The following is a 24026-nucleotide window of genomic DNA, read 5'->3' on the forward strand; positions in this document are numbered from 1 at the left end:
CTGCTAGGGCAAATAAATATTCATTAAGCCCAAGCTATCTTGTACTGGAAACTGTAATTCAGCCTAGCATAAACATAAGGTTTTCACTTTTTAGCAGCATGTAAAATCACCAACTGGTTCACTGGTTTAAATAAAGCATCCTGAAAACAAGGAAGGCATTGTTTTATCTATTATTGGTTTAATCAACAAATGACACAGGATTAACATGATCACAAAGGAATTTATGTATAACTCTAAATACTGTCTTTCATATCATAAAAAATTAAAATCAGCAAGATAATCTGCTTTTTTCTTGTAGTATAATATCCTAATATAAGTTTTTGCTTTAATTGCGTGATGCTGCAAATACTGACTGAACTGATGAAAAATAGCTGCCAACACAATCAAGCAAAGTTTGATGTATGTGAATCTCTTTCCCCTACTCCTCTGCCTCGAACTACCCCCCCCCCCCCCCCAAAACACCTTCACCATAACCTGTTTTTACTTGTCCCTTCACAAGAGGAACACATGAGAAACAGCAAACATGTCCAATGTGCTAAAATGTGTAATATCTTCCCATTCTTTTTTATAGAAATTGGTTTCAACTGCAACTGATGCTGCACCACCAGACAGAATCAGAGAAACAGTTAGATGCCGAAACTTCCTGGCAGATTAAAACTGTGACAGACCTGGACTTCAACTCGGGACCTTTGCCTATTGTGGGCAAGTGCTCTACTGACTAAGCTACCCAAGCATGACCTACGACCTGTCCTCATGACTTTACTTCTGCCAGTACCTTGTCTCCTACCTTGGGTAGCTCAGTTGGTACATCACTTTCCATGGAAGGTGAAGATCCTGAGTCTCAGTCTCCACCTGGCTCACAGTTATAATCTGCCATGAAGTTTAATATCAGTGCGCACTCCACTGCAGGGTGAAAATTTCATTCCAGTTCAAGGTTATCTATTGACTCATAGCATAATGTGTTGCCTGTAAAATATTTCATTACTATCTTTCTCTTGATGAATGAAATGGACCTCTGCACAATAGCAACCATTTACTTCTTTATGAGACAGTTAATAATAATCAGGTCCAAAGGTTCAGTTGACTGACAGTAGGAATAACACACCATTAACAGTCTTGAAAAATGATGCTGCCTCTGGATGTTAAGGTCATTAATCACTAATACCATCAATCATTCTTCCTCTGCACCAATCTTTGCACCCAAATACTAAGAAACATTCCAATAATTTCTGCATTCAGGTCTTTAAGAGCAAGGTAGTGTAGATAGGGTACATTCTTAAAAAAGTAGCTTCTAGTTTTATCCTTTCAACACATTAAGGTGATTCTTCATTTTCATAAATATTACAACACAAGAATGCTGTTAACTGTCATTCACTCTTTTCATCTCTGCCACTCATTTTCTCGGTGACAAAAGTACATTTCTGTGGGAATTAAATTGTAAAAGCCTCCAATGCTATTGAAACTGAAAATATTTCTATATTCATACCTATTTACTGGCTATAAAAAAATTCTGCCAGTACTTTGAAGTTTTAATTTGTCTACTTAAATTTACACTTTTTTTAACTGCTCTCTCTGGATGTTTGATGCACTCAATTTTCTATCCTGATCAATAGCACTATTCCTTGTGGTCCCTCTCTAAATACATTCCTTCTTCAGCGAACATTTTCACTTATTTCATGGAACCATTTTAGAATGCTGGTGACATTTTTAATTTTCAAGGTTAAAAATATGTCACCAGAGATATATACCATACTAAAAGGATTCCATGAAATGAGTGAAAATAAGGCCTTTCAACAGACCACACAAAGAAGACAGCACAAAATACCATTTCTTTGAAATGACATGATAGTTTAGAATTGTCACCATCATCATCATCATGAGTAATAGTCATATGTTGAAGAACATGCTTCCCTCGTTTGCTAACATCACAGTATCCCAACTCCACAGTTCAACATTTCGACAAGAGTCAAAGTAGTGACAATTCTGTTTTTACAATGAAATTTTTTTTTTATTTCTGACAGTCTTTCTTTCTAATTAACGCTATGCATGACACATGTTTGGGTGATTCAGATTTCCAAAAGCTTATTTTATTACATTATGACAAGTCAAGCAACACACTTACTGTCAGTCGCAAGATTCATGAGCTTAAGGAAATTTTACATTATAGAATCTGTAGAACAGTAAGTATGATGAATTTTCGTTTCTTTGCATTATGTTGAAGTGTCCAGAATGACGTGGAGGTTCACACACATGAAGAATTACATTTAACATAATCATTTAATTAAACACTAAAAATTTTAATTATCTCCAGAAATAGGTCATGCCCCATACGCACTGCCCGACAAAAGTGAAGCACCCCAAAGGGGAGAACAAAAGGAAATGAAATGAATCTTCATGGTTTGAGAGGGTATGTGAAATTATTTCTGTTACTACCAAATCAAGTTAAATTTACAAAGAACTTGGCAGTGAGAGTCCACATATCAGTATGATGATGCACCCCCTTTGGCCTGGATGCATGTACCGACTCGGTCAGCAAGGGTGTCAAAGCCATTTTCTGGCCCCACACATGCAATCAGTGGCAGATCCAATGATCTTGCTGGCCATGGGAGTGCATCAAACATGCAGACAGTTCATACACACACATTCCACATGTGGATGAACACTGTACTGTTGAAAAATGGTGCCACAAACGTGTCACATGAGAGGTAACACATGAGGGTACAGTACGTCTGTGACATACAGTTGGCCATTCCAGTTCCCTCAGTCACTACCAGTTGTGACCTGAAGTCATGCCCGATGGCTCCCCACACCGTGATGCCAGGAATAAAACCCCTGCATCTCCCCAAAACATTGAGAGAATGGGAGCTCTCCCCAGGTTACCACCATGCTCACTGATCCTGGTCATCCAGGGTAGCGCAGAACCACAGTTCACTGTGGAACACAATGCTATGCCACTGATCAACAGTCCATGTTACCTGGTCATGGAACCAGTCCAAACACAGCCATTTGTGGTGGTGTTTTAATGGTAGCCTATGTGTTGTACAGTAATTCTGTGGTCCAGCTGCTGTTAGTCTCCATCCAATGGTGCGGGATGATACAGAATGTTCCAGTGTGTCCATTACTTTTTCTCTGAAGTCAGTTGCAAATGTAGAAGGGGTTACAATGTGCTTGGTGCTCAATACAATGATCCAACCCGTGTGGTGGTCAGACAAGGTTGACCTGAACCTTGACAAGTACGCCCCTCATCATGTTTCCATGCAATCTAACACCGAGCCACTGTCACATCCAAATGCCACACAAATCTGGATACTGCATGATTATATCAGCCAATCAAATGACGACCCACAATGATGCCCCTTTCAATCTGTCAGGTGCTGATAAAGCTGTCTCACATTAGTATGTATTAACTCTGTGTCCTTCACAGTGATCAGTCAATATCTGACACTGTTCCCATCCCTTATATACCATTCCCGGTCTGGTAACACTGGAGGGGGGAAAAAAAAAAAGCAACACTAATGCATGGCTGCTTTACATTTTTCTCCAGCAGTGTATATTAAATTGAAATTTTAACTGGATGTAGCTAATCTTTTGATGTCAAAAACAATGGTATAGCTTATAGTTACAGGTTTCAGTAACTATTTTATAATGGAAACAAGAATGTGTTTGCACATTTAGATTTCCAGGTGGTGTCTAACATCAGACTACCAAACCTAAATTACACAGGTCATGCACATTGGGGCAAAAACTATTACATAAGTGTTCAGATCCTGATCATTTACAACCAACTTTGCTTCGTCCTCTCTTTCCATTGACAAGAAGTTTCCTGCTGAACTTCTATTTTCTGTTTTCCGAGGTTTTATTGACATGTCATCTACACACTATGCAGACAAAAATTTTAGGCCCAACTTTGAGGGCATAAATAAGGCACATAGAAACACTTAAGGGTATACGGAATGAGTTTTTCGATGAAAAAATCGATTTTTGGGTAAATACATTTTCGAAAAATTTAGACTCTCCCATTTAATACCATGTATAAAATATTTGGAGGACGTGAATAGAACTATTTTAAATAATTTTTTAAAATAATTTCGACACACAATGTTCCGCACCTTGTATACGAGACGCGAAATATACCTGATATAGACAGCCTTGCCAGAGATATAATTGAGCACAAGAGTGTTAGCTTTTCTGTTGGCTACACTGCTAGACAGTTGACAATAGATTCTGCACCATTTGTATTGTTTCCTTTGTGAGTACATCCATGTCATTGTTGTGAAAGTCGTATGTGGAGAAGTCATTGAGTTCTCTTTCCTTGAACATGCCAAGACCTAGTCTGAAGGTATTTAGAAAGCGTGTACATTGGCGCAAGAAAGTAAAGTGTACTAAAAATTCGTCTGATTCATCTTCATCAGTATCTGATGTCCCAGTAGCGACTAACCTCAACACTGGTAGTGATACATTGTGTGATGCTGCTGCCACTACACCGGAAAGTGCTTCAAGAAGAAAACTAGCTGGAATTGAAGAAGAATACAAGAAACTAAATGCTGGGACTAGAAAATATGAGGTAATTAATGTCTCTTTATTATCAGACGTTTTGGAGAACAATGTGTGCTGCAAACAATGTGGAAAATGTGGTGTTTCATTGAAAACAAACTTACATGTACGACTTGCTTGTGAATTAGAGTTGATGTGCAGTTATTGCAAACACAGTGTTACTTTCTTCAATTCCTCACATGTTACTGCAGATACAGGTAAACTATACGATATAAACATTAGACTGGTTTATGGATTACGGTGTATAGGAAAGGGCAGGGCTGCAGGTGCCATGTTGTGTGGTGTGATGAACCTCCCTCCTCCACCTTCAAAATTTAACACACACATAATTGCAATAGGCTCTGCTGTACAAGATGTGGCACAGGAAAACATGAAAGATGCTGTTGAGGAAGCAGTTGTTGAAAATAATAATAGCAGAGACTTGTCCATAGCTTTTGATGGAAGCTGGCAGAAGAGAGGCCACACATCTCTGAATGGTGTAGTAACAGCTACAAATGTGGACACTGGTAAGGTAGTTGATGTGGCAATACTTTCCAAGCATTGCAGATGCAAGGAGAAAATGAAAACTAAACATGAAGAGGAGTGCATGGCAAATTACTATGGGTCAAGTGGTGGTATGGAAGTTGCTGGTGTAAGAAGTATTTATCAACACTCAGTAAAATGGTACAACATTAGATACATAAATCATCTTGGAGATGGCGAGTCAAAGGCTTTGAAAGAAATTGAGGAACTGAGACCCTATGGTAACGATGTGAAAATTTCCAAACTGGAGTGTGTTGGCCATGTTCAGAAAAGGATGGGATCAAGACTTCGACGGCTCAAGGTTAGCATGAAAGGCAAGAAATTGAGCGATGGAAAAACTTTAGATGGGAAAAATAGACGGACGGATGCTACAGTAGAGAATATTCAGAAGTGCTATGGTCTAGCAATAAGACAGTATACAGCAGATGCAGAATTAATGAGAAGAGCAGTCTGGGCTCTGTTTTTTCATACAGCTTCAAACAATGAGAATCCCCAACATGGGCTATGTCCAAAAGGAGACGATAGTTGGTGCAAGTACAACAGAGGCAAGGTAACTAAGAAACAATACAATCACCCTCATCACCTGCCACCTGCCATAATGGATGAAATAAAACCAATATTCTGAGACCTCACAGATATTGGTCTACTAAAGAAATGTCTTCATGGCCGGACTCAAAATCCAAATGAGTGTGTGAACCATGTGATATGGAATTGACTACCTAAAACTGTGTTTGACTACCTAAAACTTCACTTTGGCGTTTATGATGCTGTTTCATCATTCAATCAGGGCAATATAACTAAGTGCAAAGTTCTGCAGAAGTTGGGGCTCTGTGTAGGACTACGAACTGCCGCAGCTATGCTTTGTTTGACAAGGAACGGCTCAGGTCTTCAGATAATGCCATAAAAGTATATTCAAAGATGGCTAGACAGCATAGCAGAGCCATCAAGAGGAAGCTGCAGGACGATTCTGATGATACAAGCTATGGAGCAGGCTTGTAGTAAAGTAAAAACTCTGAAGCTAATTTCCCGTAACTTTAGTTTTTTTTGTGTGTAAGGTACATTTTCTCAGGGCCTATTTATAGTAGAAAGATGAAATTTTCTGTAGTTGTTCCTTAAGACCTTCTAATATATCTGAATTAAAAGATATGTGGAATTATTTTGTATTAATGGATGTAAATTTTAAAATACTTGTTAAAATGTATAACTTTAACATTTACAAAAAATAAAATATCTGAAAAACTATACATTATTTTTTCAAAATTAATAATTCAGCATAAAAGCAGAACATACCTCTGCGTTCTGTGAAAAAAATCAAGACTATCGTCCAAATAACAAATGAGAAAATGTTCCTAACTTTTAGCTCAATTTAACATTGTTAGCATAGGGCATTCCGTATACCCTTAACACACAACATCAATACATCAGTGGCCTTGCTAAAATGGAGCATGGAATTAATGGCCAAAAAAACCTACAATCCACTTATTGAGCAACAGGATCAATTCCTAATTACTGCCATTTATTCTACTTTTAGCATGACCAGATTGGGAAAAAAGGGCATTTTCAGAATGTTACACAAAAGAGCATTTTCGGAATGTTACAAAAATTGGCTTCAATTTGCAAATTTTTCATATTTATTTCTTTAATGCAAAGTTTTCCAAAATATAGGTCTTTTCACAAGTGAAATTTTTACTCTGACAGTGGCTGTTGTATCCAAATCAATTTAATGGCGTATCAGATTGTCTGATATTTTGTCTTTTTTCACACAGCCTTAAATGTCAAATGTTTTCATTGTTCTAACAAGTAGCATAACAATTAAGCTTCTGTTTTGAAGTTGCATGAAGCTAGTTGATATTTGTTAACTTATCAAGGGAAAAAGGTTAACTTGAAAGAGCAGCTTTCAATAGATAGCAACTGCAACAAACAAATCTGTTGATAAGTGATACCAGTGAAGCTATCATCATAAATAGAAATATTAATGGTATTTACAGAACAGAAGATGGGACATATTAAAAGAAAGACAATGACTCATATTCTATTAATTCATCATTTCTTTTGTCTACAAATATGTTCATTCATGCAGTTCAAAAGCAGATATTTGAAGCAGTTTGTAATTTTCTTGCTGCTAAATTTCCTATACTACAAGACACTGCATGTTTTATGACATAGAATCCTTAGTAAGAGATCGGCTTAAGCTTCATCTGAACAACTAATAAAGTCTGGAATCAGTCAGTGAAAACTAATGAGCTATACAGTAGCTGATATCGTTCACCAGATCTCGCGTGTGCGTGCGCGTTTGTTTTACGACTGCAAGAAAAACTGATAGGTACATTTGCTTCCATCCCAAAATTCTAACTATAACATACTGTCCCAAGGAGTTAAAAGTAGAAATTAGCAGCTGTGCATGAAAAATTGAAGTGTGTTTGCAGATAATTGTCTAATTTTGAAAACTAGGTTTTTATCTTCATTAAAATACATTTGGCTTTTCAGAGGAGGGTGAATATTTCATCTGACCTGTCTTAAGCTGATAAAGCAAGTCATTTCATATGTGTATTCTAATAACTGCTGAAACAAAGTAGTAGAAATCCTCCTCTTGATTCAACTGATAATTATTAAACACACAAGCAGATTTTACTAAGCATCTTAAATTCATCAACCCTTCAAGCTGGAACGTATTTACTTGATAGCCATGTTTGTCTGCACTTGCAGTAGCCTGACTATGTGATGACCAGCTGCAGTCTTGCAGGCAAAGCCATACTGCTACACCATTGTTGATTACAGGCAACACTACTTTGTCAGTTAACAAGGTGACCACACAGCTATCAGAATTTGTGTTTTTTTTTTTTTATGTGATGCTGAGTCACTCTTCCAAAGCAGTTCAATGAACTCCAAAAAATGCTTGGGAAATTGACTTAAATTTTCCAAAGGACTTTAATACCATAAAGTTTATTATTATTATTATTAATTAAATAGGCAGCATGGCTCTGTGGTAGAATGCTCACCTGCCGTGTAGGGGGTCTTGAGTTCTGTTCCAAATAGAATTTTTTTTCCATTTTACATTTCATGAAAATGCTTTGAAAATTTACCAGGGTCGGGAATCAAACACACAGTACACACATGATAAATTAACATTCTACCACAGCCACATGGCTCAAAAAGTGACCTTGTTTAGGTTATTCAAGGTGCTCAGAAAATTTCAAAGACTATTTTCTTGAGAATTTTTGGGAGTTTCAAATACTTACAAGGATAATACAAAAATCAGATTCCCATTGTGCTGACGCACCATTAAGATCTTTTTCAGGAAAAGAGCCTGTCAGACTGTCCTCTTGGAGAGGAAATGTGTAAAATTGAAATATTTAGAATGTTTTACACTACTTTTATGAGATAAGGCCCAAAGGACCATGCACAGCTCTAAGTTTCTTTCTCCACTGTCTTCTACGTATCGCTACCATCTGCCATCTGGCCATATCTATTGCCAACTGTTGTAAGTCTTCATGGACGCCACCCCTCCAACTCTTCCTTGCCCTTTCCAGGAGGCTCCTATCTGGGGGGGGGGGGGGGGGGGGGGGATGTAATACAGCAGCTTTCACAGCCACCTGACATCTCCCATCCAAGCCACATGTCCAGCACATTCTGGTCACTAGCATCTTATGATTACTGTTACATTGTCATCTTGGTACAGTTCGTCTCGCTTGTGGTTGTGGCTGATCCTCCATTCACCAGTTTTTGCAACCAACACCAGATCAAAGATGATCAGCAGCACTTTTCTCTCAAATACGAAAAGTTTACAAAACTCCCGCTTTGGAATACTACCGTGTGTCACTGCTATACAGTAAAATGAGTTGGAACAGTGTTTTATATAGCCAAAACATGAACTGTCTTGAGGCACACCCAGACAAAAGCAGTTATGTTAAGCCGTAGAAGGATCTGTTTCCTGCCTGTATACTGGTGCTGATCTCTACTTGGTATGAGAAGTTCTCCATGAAAAGTGCTCCCAGGTATTTAAATTTGTGAATTCTCTTGTAGGACCGGTCTCCTGCTCACAGTAACTGTAGTTGTTCAGTATCTTGACCTTGTTGGAGCTGTAACAAGGTAATTCATCTTGACTTCACTTACGAGTAGCCCAAATTTGCAGGCAGCTATCTACAGTGCCCTGATCATTTGTTTCGGTTCCTTATCAGAGCTGTTGATTTAGCAGAAACCTGCATACACCAGATATGATAAGTTCTTCCCTTTGACTTGGGTCCATTCAAATTTCTGTTTGGAAGTCTCAGATATGATCTCAAGGACAAAACTGAATAGGGTAGGAGATAAACAATGAACTCTCTCTCTCTCTCTCTCTCTCTCTCTCTCTCTCTCTCTCTCTCTCTCTCTCTCCATGACACCTATCGCAATTTCAATGTTACCTGTTAGTCAGTTTTTCATCTTCACCTTACTGAGTGTTTCACTCAGGCAGATATAAATTTCAGGCTGTATTCTTAACAGAACTGCAGAGCTTCTATAAACACTACATTCAGGAGTTCTCGTTATGCAACCCTCATTACCTCTCATAAGTTACAAATTCCTACTATTTGAAATTCCAAAGTCAGCTTCATTGTTAAAATAAAATTCATTTTCTTTGGGCCCTCAAACAGATGGCTATATGACAAGTGTCTGATGATGGTTACATTTTTAAAAATCCAGTTCAGAACAATCTGATCTATGTTGGTATGAATACCAATCCTCTTAGAAAATTAGTACTTAATTTTGGCAAAAACCAAAGAACGTATCTAATAATGGTCACTGACGTGTTGTAATATGCACCAGACAATTACTGACTAACAAAAGAAACAGTACTGAACTCATGGTGTCATCAAATTAACTTCATCAATGTAAACATTGTAGCACGAGGAGAAAATGTTCTAAGCTCCAAGCTAGTGTTGCGGGAATGATAAATTGGCTAATTAATAATTTGTGTTTTCAGTTAAAATACTCAGTCTCAAGTTTCTACAGGATTTACCTTTTATCCATCACACCCACCAAAAATTTAGAAAAGAAACTGTTTGAAAAATGCTCAAGACACAGTTTAAAAAATGGAACCTACAACAGCTGTGCCATAAATGCTTTCCACACTGGTTCTACATCTGCCAGAGCATACATATTACAGGAAGCTTTTAGTTATTTTATCCTTTTTATTAAAACATGTCTTCAAAGATGCCTTAAGAATCTCATACTTCATCGTATCAAATTTAACAGGAATGTTTGTCAATATGAGCTTCTAGTACAACACCACCAATTACCAGTCCATAGCATTGTCATAACAGTCACTGGTTTCACATTTGCTTAATGTAGGCCTCATCACCCCAAGTGTTCAATTTGACTTTCATCTACTGGTGCTTAATACCAATTCTGCTATTGACAACAGTTTATAATGGATCAACAATTTTATTTGCATCTGAACTATGGAACATCATAGCTTCCTGATTGTATGAGGGCTAACCACAGCATCACCTGATGTACCTGTAATGATGTGAAAACAGTAGTGTTCCCAATAAAGCACTACATAACAGCTAGAGCAGCTTGGAAAGTCTTCCATTCACAGTGAATCCCATCAATTCATCAAGAAATTACTTTGGCAATTAAAAAAAAAAAAAAACTGTTTGAAGATTCTTTAATACCAACAAAAATAATCCCTACCTTTACCTACCAGCTATGAAGTTAACTGTACAATTACAGAACATAAATTTGTCCTTGTTATGATACTATTGAACTTTTTGTTGCAAACTACTTTCAACTTACTCAAAGTATGCTGTGTGTCCCCCATATCTTAAGAACTGGTACAACATCAAGTAGTACGGATTTTTCTTTTCATCAAACAGAAGTGGTGAAGTAAAACCAACTGAACATATCAAGTATGTTAGTCTGAAACATAAAAAGAGGAGTATGTTATGCAAATAAAAATCTAAGAATTAACAGTGTGAGAAATAAAGAACATACAAGTTAAAAGTAACTAGAGAATATAATATCCTAAACTGATTCAATAAGTACGAAAAGTTAAAAATTATTGAGTCATCAATATATGAACCAAGATTCTGCTACAGCTGTGGCACACTCCCTCCAATCTGTCAGTCTTTAATGTTCTTTTGCAATAAAACTGTGACACTTACTTGAATTGGGGTACACAAACTTTAGGTAATGATGTCCAGCTTAAACAGTCGACAAGCAGCATTGCCAAACTCTCTGAAATATCCTTAGCTGCTGGTGTCAAAACCCTCGACAAGACCGTATACCGCTGGCGTCGTTTCAAAGGTGTTCCAACACTTAACTGAAAATTACAATTCTATATCACATTATCAGTAACAACAAATGTCCAAAGATAGTGTAGCTTAGAATAAGAAGCATGTTTATCTACTGTTTTAGAATACATAATAAAATGAAGTTTACAGGTTTTTATTTTGTCAACACCTTTTACTAAAAACCTTACTTTGTTTTGGTTTTATGCAAGTCAGTCAGCAGATGAGAATAATCAGCTCAGTCACTACATCAGCATCAAGACTCTGGATGATAGAGATAAGATCAAAATACTGAATTCAGTCTTTCAAAATTCTTCACTACAGAAGTAAGGTTCTTTTTCAATCATTGCACAAAAACCAAATGAATGATACTGAGAAGTTCCATCTGAACATAAAGATACCTAGCAACTGGAAAAAACCCAAGTCATTCCAGTTCTCAGGAAGAGTCATCATAGGTGTACACAATTATAGGCCTGTATCACTGGTGTCAATCGGCTGAGCTGTGGAATATATTTATGCTCATGTTTTGTGACTTTCTGGAGAACAGAAGTGTCCACTATAATATCAACATGGATTTTGCAAACAGGGATCTTGTGAAACTAAGCTCCCTCTGTTCAGCGAAGAGATCCAGAGAATCACAGGTAACAATGCCCAAGTTCTTGCTGTGTCCCTCGATTTCAATACGACTCTAAAGCAAAATTCTATGTTTGACTACTTTTCATAGATTGTAGGACTACCTTAACAGTAAATGACTACTTGAAGTAATATAGGTAGCATATATGTAATACATTTAAAACATATGCAGTTGTGTGTTCAATACATGTATCTATTGCTCCCATGACAGTGGTACATTTTTTTTATATAACTGATCAGTTGCTTCAATAATCTGTTATCCAAACACAACCAGCCCCAAATTGTTTTGTATAATTGATGCTCTTCTGTAATTTCTTCCACATCTCTCAAAATGACCACATTGAGAAATTTAGAGGCATTAGAGTTAATAAGGAGTCCTACTGACAACCATTCTTTTCATGCATCATTCGCAAATGAAACGAGTAGGTGGGAGGGTAGTGGTACTGGTATCACCCTCTGGAACACACTGTAAGATGGCTTGTGGAATATTGGTGCAGATATAGATATAATCTACATTATTCACAGCTGAAAACTGTTGACTAAAGCTTCTTCTCATGATCTCTGCTGCAAATAGCTTGCAGATTTTTCATGAAATGACAAAATGCTGCAGCTGGTGGTTGACCCGAAACACTGATAGGTATCATATATTACAAATGTACAATTTACTTGACAAAAATATACTCTAGACACCACGTAAAGCAGTCTGAGTGTATAACTTGCAACTGTGTGTTCAAAATGCCACACCATAGAATGAGGAAATGAATTTAATGGAGAAGGTGACTAACAGAAAGCTGTAGATTGCAATAATTAGGGCAAATGGTAAGATGTATGTGCTATAAATGGCCCTACTATTTGGATAATGCATACCTGCTAATACAAACAAAACCAAAATCATATTGATAGCTGCTTGATGGCTCATTGTGAAGGTATTACATGAATACTCAACGTAAAATACCTTGACTAGCATCCCAAACAGCTCTGCCAGGGCTCTTCCAAGCCTTGAAGATGCATGCAGCAATGGTTTTATGTATTTTGCAACAATATTTGGTGGAACTTTGAGGAAATTCCTCTGTTCAGTGCCACTCTCATGGCTTGCATCTGTATCATTTGTACTTAAGGCTTCCATTGCTGTTGTCATTCCTTTATCACTTCCAGATGAACGCTCACCAACACCCTGAAAATCAATTTTAAGGACACAAATATAACCGACTGATTGTAAACTTTTTTGCTGTAAAACCACTGAACAAAATTACACAGTATCCTCATTAAAATATTCAATACAGCTGACTGTAGAGCACCACATCAGACATTAAAAATGTGTAGTAAAACTTGCTTAAAATGGAATTGCATGGGACTAAAGTAATTTTCCAGATTGGCCAAGTCTATGGATTACATACAATACTCTAGGCAACATAAAATTTGTCAAATGCTATGTACAAAGTGCAAATCTGTAATTATGTACCTTTACAGTAGATGTTCACAACAGTAGATGTGCACAACAGAGTACTCCACTATTACGCTAACTGATACACAATACAGCATGTCTGAATGTTTAGTGTAACTTCAAATTTGTGTATTCTTGCGTGTACATATTATTCCCATCTCTAGGCTTTACATTTCATTTTTTCACTACATCTCAAGGAGGGAAGCCTGTTTGAATTTCCTGTTCAGAACTGTTTTTCTACACAATTTTTTAGACTGTACTGTAGTTTCAACAGCTAGTGAGAATTTGTATGTGTTTCAAATCACACATCATTTATGCATGCAACAGTTTCTTCAGGGGTATAAATTTTTCTGCAGAAATCATTTTGCTCCTCTTTTTCTTTGTTTCCTCCCCATCATTTCCTGTGTTGCAGATACCTGTTTGATCTGCTGCCAAAACAACAGTGGAGTTAATTGACAGAAATTCAAATGTAGTCATTTGGACAATACGAAATGTTTTGTATTCGAATTAATACAGGAATTGCCGCTGCATTTTCTTTACCTTCAATGAGTCACAAGCATCTTTATCACCACCTCCAAAGCCTGTATTGTTGCTTTTGACAATTTCAGGCTTTACTTGCCATACTGCCAAGCCAATCTAATTTACTGCATCCAGGACAGAAACTTAGCATGCAAGAGCAAATGTACTTTTGGCATAGACACTAACAGTAACACAATAATTGCCTAGAATAGGACTTTCAGTTTTAATTTACAGTTCATAACCAATAAATTGTGGTCAGAGTCCACAATTAACACTGAAAATCTCTTACAATTTAAAATCTGGTTCCTAAATCTCAGTCTTACCATTATATAAATCAATCTGAGACTTTCCAGTGTCTCTGTGTCTCTTCCACAGCCTTCTTTAATGATTATTAAACCTAGTGTTAGTGATGATTACATTACGTTCTGTGCAAAATTCTACCAAGCGGCTTCCTCTTTCATTACTTTCCCCCAGTCCATATTAATCTATTATTTTTCCTGATCTTTTTCATACTATTGAATTCCAGCTGCCCAGCACAGATTTGTGCCTTCAGTAAGGCATCATTATCTCATCATACACTTTTTCAACCTCTTCATCATCTGTGGAGTTAGATGCCATATAATCTTGAACTGTTGTGGTAGATGTGGGCTAAGTGTCTATCTTGGCTTCAATAATGCATTCACAATGATTCCCATGGGCGACAACGCAACATAATTTCCTGTCTGCTCACTACTCTTCCCCCCACACTCCTATAGTTTTAAGCCAAGTTGGAGTCACTGTTACCCCTCCATATTACTGTGCTTGAGCAACTGTGAACCATAGACTGCAATATCTTCCAGGATGCAGCTCATGTGTAACAACAGTGACAAATACATAAATGAAAGAATGCACTCACAATTCTGTACAATTCTTGAACTTTCTATTGTCCTGTGATCTAGCGACACCTGTTGGTAATACCTCTGACTCGTCTTACCAATGCAGTTTAATCTTGCAAAAACAATGACAGTCAGTTTAATATGATTTATTTCATTTTTAGACGTATAATTCTGGATTAGTTTTCTTTCTTGTTTCATCTGAATGTCACTATCTTGTTCCAAAGCTGACTAAAGGGCAGTAACATTTTTATCCAATATTCTAGTATGTGAACAGTCACCCAGTCTCTTATCTGCAACCCACTTGGTAAATCATTACAGTGTCTCATAACCAAATAAAATACTGACTTGTGTTCAGAGTGAAGTGGTGTTTTTGAAGAAAAACATTTTCATTTTTCAGTGTTACCTTTGCTTCAAAAGCACAATCAATGTGGGGGCATGGCATCCATACATGTATGAGAACCTTTCTTGGGGAAGTGTTCATACACAACAAGAGTTTGTAAGACAATGTAATTTACTGCTATGTCCACCTGTGTTTCACAAAATTGTCAAATTATAAACAAAGCAATAGACTGTTGTGGCAACTAGTTGATAGTTTCCTGTGTACCCCTTGCACTAGCACTGAGCATAATTATTCAAATTCTGGTATTCAAATAATGTCGATACTGTATCAAGCGCTTCAGACTTTAAGGAAATCTTGAACCTGAGAACCTGAGTTCCTAAGTTCAAGTCTCGGTCTGGCACACAGTTTTAATCTTCCAGGAAGTTTCAAATCTTGAACCTGTTTCAGCATGAGTATCATTTGCTGTAGTTCCTACCCTTCCCAATTCTTCAAAATAGATCCCATGTGACGTCAATTGCCCAAACTTCATCTACATATGTAAGACAACTCCTATATCAGTCCAACAATGTAAAAATTTTGACCTCATTGGCAATAGTTTAATACATGAATATAAGAGATCCTGTAGTTTTCAAATGACAAATTTAGAAAAAAATTTCATCTTATAATCAAGTAAATATCTTACGATTTATAGCAATGTACTTAACAAACTTTACACATATCCACATCTTGCAGAGAAATGTTTTATCAAGAACCATTAATTTCTCAGATTTTCGAATTTTATTTCAGGCATGTTTCAGCTATGTCATGAATAATGTTGGTCAAACAGATTAACTCACTACCCAGAATGCCTGTGATAATATTGCCTCTATAATTACAGACCACACATGAAAAAAAGGAAATAAAGGGCTGCATTTAAGGAACTTGTTCAGAGGAGCAATATGGCTAAACAAAATCTTTGAACAGATATAATACACTGAGAAGAAACACAGTTTTTACAAGGTATGTTATTCATCAAAAAAAATGCTTGCAAGTTCTCTTCTGTTTCAGCATATTTGTGATACATATCCTTGGCAACAAAATCTACTGTTGTTTCATAACTTATAATAAAAAACACCATAATAATTTTTAAATGGTATTTTTATGGTAAAATGTATATTTGACCAACCTTGTCTTGGGGCATTAGCTTCTGTAAGTCTTCTTTGGCAAAGTCTTTGTCAAGAGGAACTTCATCACTGCACAGTGCTAGGAGTACAGTGCTTTCCCACACTAGTGCTTTATAGAGACTTTTTAGCAGTGACAAGACACACAGACCTCTCACAGAACCCCAGTGGGCCAAAGCAAGGGATCTAAGTTCATTCTGTAACAAAATATTTCAAGTTAATTCAAGAGAAAACGTGCTTTTGACCAATGCAAACACTATATACTTTATGGTGTGCTGGGTATTTAATGAAGGTTTGAAAATTTTATTCAATATGCATTAAACAAAGATCTACAATTGGGCTGTGCACCACCTAGGTGCAGGAACACAGACATTCAGTAGCAAAGAGTCATCAACCAAAGTTGGTTGAACCCCACAGTGCTTTAATAGGCATGGTTTTATTGGTTGTGGCATGTCATCCTCTTCCTCTGACTTTTGAAGTCATTTACCCAGTCAGTAACAAGAGGGTATATAGTTCAAGGTGGATTCTGAACCATGTGGTAACATACCATTTTTACCACCACCACCACCACCACCACCACCAACAACAACAACAACAACAACAACAACAACAACAACATGAACAGGTATTGTATGCACTATATAAGTTTCCCTTGTCCAGATACAATGAATCTTCACACTGCAATTGGGAGAAACACAACTGGTCACATGCTGAATGTGAATTTTAGAGTTTTTGGAAGGGTCTTCCTCCAACCTATGCTGCATACATTTTATATTACAACGGTGACTGCAATCTGGTTTGCTGCCTCGTTGAGGGGCATGGTGCACAGGTAGCCTTTGGAGCCCAATGTACTACCCCTCACTCAGGTGACACCAAATGGTTCAAATGGCTCTGAGCACTATGGGACTCAACTGCTGAGGTCATTAGTCCCCTAGAACTTAGAACTAGTTAAACCTACCTAACCTAAGGACATCACACACATCCATGCCCGAGGCAGGATTCGAACCTGCGACCGTAGCGGTCTCGCGGTTCCAGACTGCAGCGCCAGAACCGCGCGGCCACTTCGGCCGGCTGACACCAAATGCCACGTTTCAGCAACATGACACAATTAATGTACAAGCCTTCTTCAGAAATATGACTAGTACTACTGCTTTTCTGGTGTCTGCATACTCACCTAACATTTAACCTAGTGATGTGTGTAAGAAACAGTTGTCGACAACTTGTTCACCTCAATCCACCAATTACTACTGTTATTTTGTAAACTAACATACAAAAAGCATGGAGATAATTTGACAAGGAACATACCCATACCCTCAATTCCATGCTATAGTGTTTAGAAACTCTTATGGCAGAATGTGGGGGCTTCTCAACTTACAGAAGTCTGTCAGACACTATGTAGATTCCAGTAATCCTAATCATTTGTGCATAAAAAGAAAATGTTGATAGCAAAGTCCAGCCTGTAAGGCAGATAATCCATCATCTCCGAGTCGAGTGCTTGCGGGAACTCTGTTGTCCGTGGAGCCATGATCGGCCTTGTGCTAGCAGCACAACACTTGCATTAAACATCCCACACCACTTGTTGTGAATGGCTCATCACAATTTTTGCACTGTTGTCCTGTAGCACTCAGCATTCACTGTCTATTTTGTTCACAAATTCGAAGATGAAACTAGCTGTCTGTCTCAGAATACCAAGCACAGTACGTTCCGTGACAACACAGTCTGCTCGAATTTTGTCTTGCATGGATAGCTACTGTGACACCAATGCATTAACTGCTGCTTTATTTCTGGGGCATTGTGTGCAACCAATGTATCACCACCTGTAATGATCCAGTCTGCAAACACTCTGCTGTCATTGAGATACTGCTGCAGAAAAGTCAAAGCTGCTGTCATGCACTCTGCTTTGTGTTCTGGAGTTACTGGATTCAGAGAACATCTGGTGCACAATTTCTGCAACAGGTGTTCAAAGACCATTCACACAACAATGTGTGGCACATTTGTAGCAACTGACTACCAAAGCCCATCATTCTGAAGTGATGCTTCTCCATAATGCATTCCTGCACACATCATTACCTGTAATGATTTGATGGCCTCACTCTGCACTGCTCCTCATGAATATTTTGGCTACCTGCTGTGAAGTCTCTGTAGCAGTGACACACCATCTGCTTGCTCCTGACATCAGGCCCCTGTACTTCGCACAGCTGATGACAAATTTCATTCATCAATATGATCTGTGCATTCATAATTATCACTGACCACACTTAACATATGACAGGAGCTGGAATACAGACATCTATTTTCAACCACTTCTACAAAACTGCTGAGAGACCTCAGGAAGTTCAGTTAGTGCATGTGCCACAACACGTCATTAGCCTATTGTGTACACACAGTCGCTTCATGCAGAATACAATTTGCTAGCTGTGGGGTGAGTGGGATGGTTGGTTGGTTTGTGGGGGTTGAAGAGACCAGACTACAAAGGCCATCGGTCCCTTTTGCCACAATCATAAAACACACACAAGGAACAAAAACAAGCAACGAAGATGACAAGGGATGACACAGAACAAGAAAGATATAGACAAAAAACAGAAAGAGGAATTAAAGACACACAGAGTGTTAAAGTGGTTGGCAGACCATGGAAACAAATAAAGGAAAAACCAACCACTAAGAGACACACTAAAAAGCCCAATCTACAACAGTAGGCCAAAGGCAAGATTCAACACAAGATACAAACCCTCAGATGGAGTGATAAAAGCCCCCTGCACAAACAAAACTCTAAACTAAGCCTAACATGGCAGCATCATCCCTTAAAACTGCAGGGAGCATATCAGGCAGTGCAAACGTCTGCCTGAGCATAGTTAAAAGCGGACAGTCCAACAAAACATGGACCACTGTCAATGCTGAACCACAGTGACAGAGGTGGGTCCTTGCAATGCAATAAATAACAGTGTGTCATCCAGGTGTGGCCAATAAGCAGCCAGCAGAGTACAACAGAGTCCTGGCGAGAGGCCCGCAAGGAGAAGCACCACACCAGTAGTCTCCTTGACGATCTGAAGTTTGTTGGGTGAAGGCAGGGTGCACCATTCATCACTCCAGGTACCAAGGACCTTCTGCCGCAAAACTGAATGGAGATGACACTCAGAAAGTCCAATCTCCAAAGCCAGTGCACCGACAGCCTGTTTGGACAGTGTGTCAACACGTTCATCACCCAGGATGCCGACATGACCCGGGGCCCACATAAAAACCATGGAGCGGCTGCAACGGGCAAGATGTGTGGATGGACTCCTGGATAGCCATCACCAGATGAGAGTGAGAAAAACACTGGTTGATAGCTCGTAGACCGCTCAGGATGTCACTAAAGATAAAGGACTCACCTGAGCAGGAACGGATATACTCTAGGACGCGAGAGATGGCGACCAGCTCGGCAGTGAAAACACTGCAGCCAGCCGGCAATGAGCGTTGTTCAGAATGATCCCCAAGAGTAAGAGCATAACCAACTCTACCAGTAACCATCAAACCGTTGGTATAGACCATGTCAGAGCCATAAAACGCAGCAAGTATGGAAAGGAGGCAGTGGAGGGCCTCAGGATAGACTGAGTCCTTCGGGCTCTGTACCAAATCCAGCCGAAGGCATGGGCGGGGCACACACCACAGGGGTATACGTATATGGGCCCTGAAAAGATGTAGGAGATAGAAAAACTGAAGCCCAGAGAGAAGAGCCCGGATGCGAACCGCAATTGTACACCCTGACTGGGGACACCGTTCTGGAAGATGGATGACCGAGTTGGGGAACAGGAGACGGTAATTTGGATGCCCAGGCAAGCTACAAACATGTGCAGTATAAGCGGCCAGTAGTCGTTGGAGCTGGATCCACAATGGAGGGACACCAGCCTCCATGAGCAGGCTGTTTACAGGACTTGTGCGGAAAGCTCCAGTTGCGAGTTGGATCCTCCAGTGAAGCATGGGGTCAAGCAACTGCATCGCAGAAGGCAATGCCGATCCATAAGCCTGGCTCCCATAATTGAGATGGGACTGAATCAACACCTGATACAGTCATAGAAGGATAGACCAAGTGGGGACTCAAGCAACGAAGAGTGTTAAGATGGCGCCACAATGTTTGTTTAAGCTGCCGAATATGAGGGAGCCAAGTCAACCGGGCATCAAAACACAAGCCCAAAACCAAAGTGTCTCCACCACGGCAAGAGGTTCACTGTCAAGATAAAGCCATGGCTGAGGGTGAACAGTGCGAAGATGGCAGAAACTGCATGATGGAGGTCTTGACAGCTGAGAACTGGAAGCCATGCATGGCGGCCCAACACTGCGCCTTGCAGATAGCGCCCTGTAGCTGCCGTTCAGCAACCACAATGCCAGTGGAGCTATAGTACAGGCAAAGGTCATCAGCATACAAAGAAGCCAATAGGGACATTCCCACAGCTGCAGCTAGCCCATTGATAGCAACTAAAAAGAAGCGGGAGTGAGCCCGTGAGACCCCACCCATGAAGCGTGGTGAGGACGTGATGTCACCACGTCACATCATATATGCCTTCCGCATGTCAAAAAAGACAGCAATCAGATGCTGACAGCAGGCAAATGCCATACGGATGGCAGACTCCAGGCAGACCAGATTATCGGTGGCAGAGTGGCCCTCACACAACCCACCCTGGGACGGAGCCAGAAGACCCTGAGACTAAAGTAGCCAACTCAACCTCCGGCTCACCATGTGTTCGAGCAACTTGCACATAACATTGGTGAGGCTAATGGGGTGGTAGCTGTCCACCTCCAGGGGGATCTTGCCAGGCTTCAACACTGGGATGATAATGCTTTCCCACCATTGAGAGAGGAACTCACCCTCAATCCAGATACAGTTGAAAATGTCAAAGAGGTGTCGCTGGCAGAGTACCGAGAGGTGTTTGAGCATCCGATAGTGGATGCGATCTGGCCCGGCAGTCTTATCAGGACCAGCAGCTAGGGCACTGTGGAAGCTGCATTGTACGATTCGGGGTGGCGCATATGGAACGAAAGGCTCCGACTTTCCAATCACTCTTTCAGGGAGTGGGAGGCCAGTGGGTAATTTGTTGGAGTCGAACTCTGAGCATAATGCCCTGCTATGAGTTCTGCAATCATGTCTGATTCAGTACAGACTGTTCCATTCAGGGAAAGCCCAGGTACGCTGACAGATGTCCGATACCCATAGAGTCGCCTAATCTCGCACCAAACCTTCGATGGACAGGTACAGGTGCCAATGGTGGAGACATACCATTCCCAGCACTCCTGCTTCCATCGGCAAATAAGGCGTCGGGCCCGGGCACGGAGCCGTTTAAAGATAATGAGGTGTTCCAATGATGAGTGCCACTTATGATGCTCGAGGGCCCACCTGCGACCTCTAATCGCCTCCGCGATCTCCGGTGACCACCAAGGCACAGTCCTCCACTGAGGGGACATGGAAGATCAGGGAAATAGATTCTGTGGCAGAAATGATGCTGGTGGTGATCGTGTGAACCACCACATCAATGGCACCATGAGAAAGAGGCTCTAGAGTGGCAATGGAGGTGAACGTGTCCTCGTCAGCCTTATTCAAAGCCCATCTGGGAAGGCGCCCAGGTGAGATGCTGGGGCAGTGACAGAAAGATCGAAAAGTGGTCACTACCGCACAAGTCGTCATGCACACTCCATTGGACAAATGGTAGAAGGCCAGGGCTGCAGACTAAAAGGTCAATTTCCGAGTACGTGCCATGCGCCACACTGGAGTGTGTGGAGGTACCATTATTTAAATGAGGAAGGTCGAGCTGTGCCAACACTTGCTCAATGACAGTGCCTCAGCCTGATGCCACCAATCCACCCCACAAAGGGTTAGTGGTGTTAAAGTCATGCAATAACAGAAAAGGTGGCAGCAGTTGGGCTATCAGTGCAGCCAGTATATGCTGTGGGACATCACCATCTGGCGGAAGATAGGGACTGCAGACAGTAACAGCCTGAGGCATCCACACCTGAACAGCAACAGCCTCTAAAGGTGTTTGAAGAGGGACACACTCTCTGTAAAGAGAGTTAAGGATGTAGACACAGACTCCACCAGATGCCCAATTCTTATAATAACCCTGATATCCATGGAGGGCGGGGGTTCGCATTGCCGGAAACCAAGTTTTCTGGAGAGCAATGCAGAAGAAAGGGTGAAGGCTGAGAAGTAGTTGGAGCTCAGCAAGATGTTGTTAAAAACCACTGCAATTCCACTGGAGGATGACTCTGTCCGCAGCCAAAAAAGGCGTGAAGGGACCGAGGTGGTAGATTATGCTGCTGGATCACCTACTGCCACCGATTGAGTACCCATGCAATTGACTTCCATGGTGTCTGATGGTCCAGTGAGATCTAGGTCCTCAGTGGAGGCCAGAATCTCCACCCCATCCTCAAACACAGAGCTTGTAGGTTGCAGTGGGGTGGGGTGGGGTGGACGCCACAGCAAGTTCCTTGGTCTTAGAGGTCTTCTTCTTGGGCTTTTCTTGCTGCTCCTTGGGTTTCACTGGCTGGAAGGGCTTCACTGATCCAGTCTCAGAGACTGAGGAGGATCGTGAAGCCCCATGACCAGCTATTTGTGGGCACTTATGCCACTGGTGGGCATCATCCTTCCCACTGGTGGAAACCTGGGAAGGGAGGGACCCAAGGGACCCCTTCCTAGCAAGAGGAGCTGAAGTAGTTTGACACTTCTCTGGCTTAGAAGTGGGGATGGACGTCCCCGATGGGTAGGGGGGTGTTGCTCACGAAGTAGGTGCCGCAGGAACAACAGGGAGGGTAGTGCCCCCCACAGTCAAGGGGGCAAGTGTAGTCTAATGGCTTGGGGAGCCGACTGAAATTCACTGAACTGATGGGGCTATCACTGTTGTCGTAGCAGCAGCATAAGAGGAAGTCATCCACACAGGATGGAGACATTCATATTTCCTCTTAGCCTCAGTGTAGGTCAGTTGGTCCAGGGTCTTATAGTCCACGATTTTCTACTCTTTCTGTAAAATCCTGCAGTCTGGCGAGAAAGGTGAATGATGCTCTCCGCAGTTGACACTGATGGGAGGCGGGGCACATGGAGTATTGGGATGTGATGGGTGTCCGCAATCTCGACATGTGACACTGGAAGTACAGCAGGGAGACATATGGCCGAACTTCCAGCACTTAGAGCACCACATCGGGGGAGGGATATAGGGCTTGACATCACAGCAGTAGACCATCACCTCGACCTTCTCAGGCAACGTATCCAAGATGAAGGCACCGATGGCAACCTGATTATTCCTTGGACCCCAATGAACGCACCGGACAAAATGAACAACTCTCCTTTCTAAATTGGCGTGCAGCTCATCATCAGACTGTAAAAGAAGTTCCCTGTGGAAGATAATGCCCTGGACCATATTTAAACTCATGGGGCATGATAGTAACTGAAACATCCCCCGACTTGTCACAAGTGAGTAATGCCCGTGACGGCAGAGGATGCTGCTTTTATCAAGCACATTTTGGACAAGCTCTCCACCTCCCCAAACTTGTCCTCTAAATGCTCTACAAAGAACTGAGGCTTCATGGACACAAAGGATTCCCCATCAGCTCTTGTACATACTAGGTAGCGGGGCAAATAAGCTTCGCTGCCATTCTTTGCCTTTTCTTCCTCCCATGGTGTGGCCAGAGAGAGAAACGATTTGAGGTCATATGTGTTTGCATTAAATTGAGCCCTGGAACTCTTAG

General features: G+C 40.6%; 1 protein-coding gene across 1 annotated transcript in view; it reads right to left on the reverse strand.

The window, feature by feature from the left end:
- LOC126248719 (E3 ubiquitin-protein ligase HUWE1-like) overlaps positions 1 to 24026 on the reverse strand; it is a 454581-nt gene that overhangs the window by 250840 nt on the left and 179715 nt on the right. The window contains exons 15-18 of the mRNA XM_049950025.1: positions 16322 to 16513; positions 12934 to 13152; positions 11220 to 11377; positions 10852 to 10974 (exon numbers count right to left, since the gene is read on the reverse strand). Of these exons, the coding sequence (XP_049805982.1) occupies positions 10852 to 10974; positions 11220 to 11377; positions 12934 to 13152; positions 16322 to 16513 (692 nt within the window). The remainder of the gene's footprint in view (positions 1 to 10851; positions 10975 to 11219; positions 11378 to 12933; positions 13153 to 16321; positions 16514 to 24026) is intronic.

The sequence above is a fragment of the Schistocerca nitens genome, chromosome 3 (assembly GCF_023898315.1).
Source record: "Schistocerca nitens isolate TAMUIC-IGC-003100 chromosome 3, iqSchNite1.1, whole genome shotgun sequence".
Lineage (NCBI taxonomy): Eukaryota > Metazoa > Arthropoda > Insecta > Orthoptera > Acrididae > Schistocerca > Schistocerca nitens.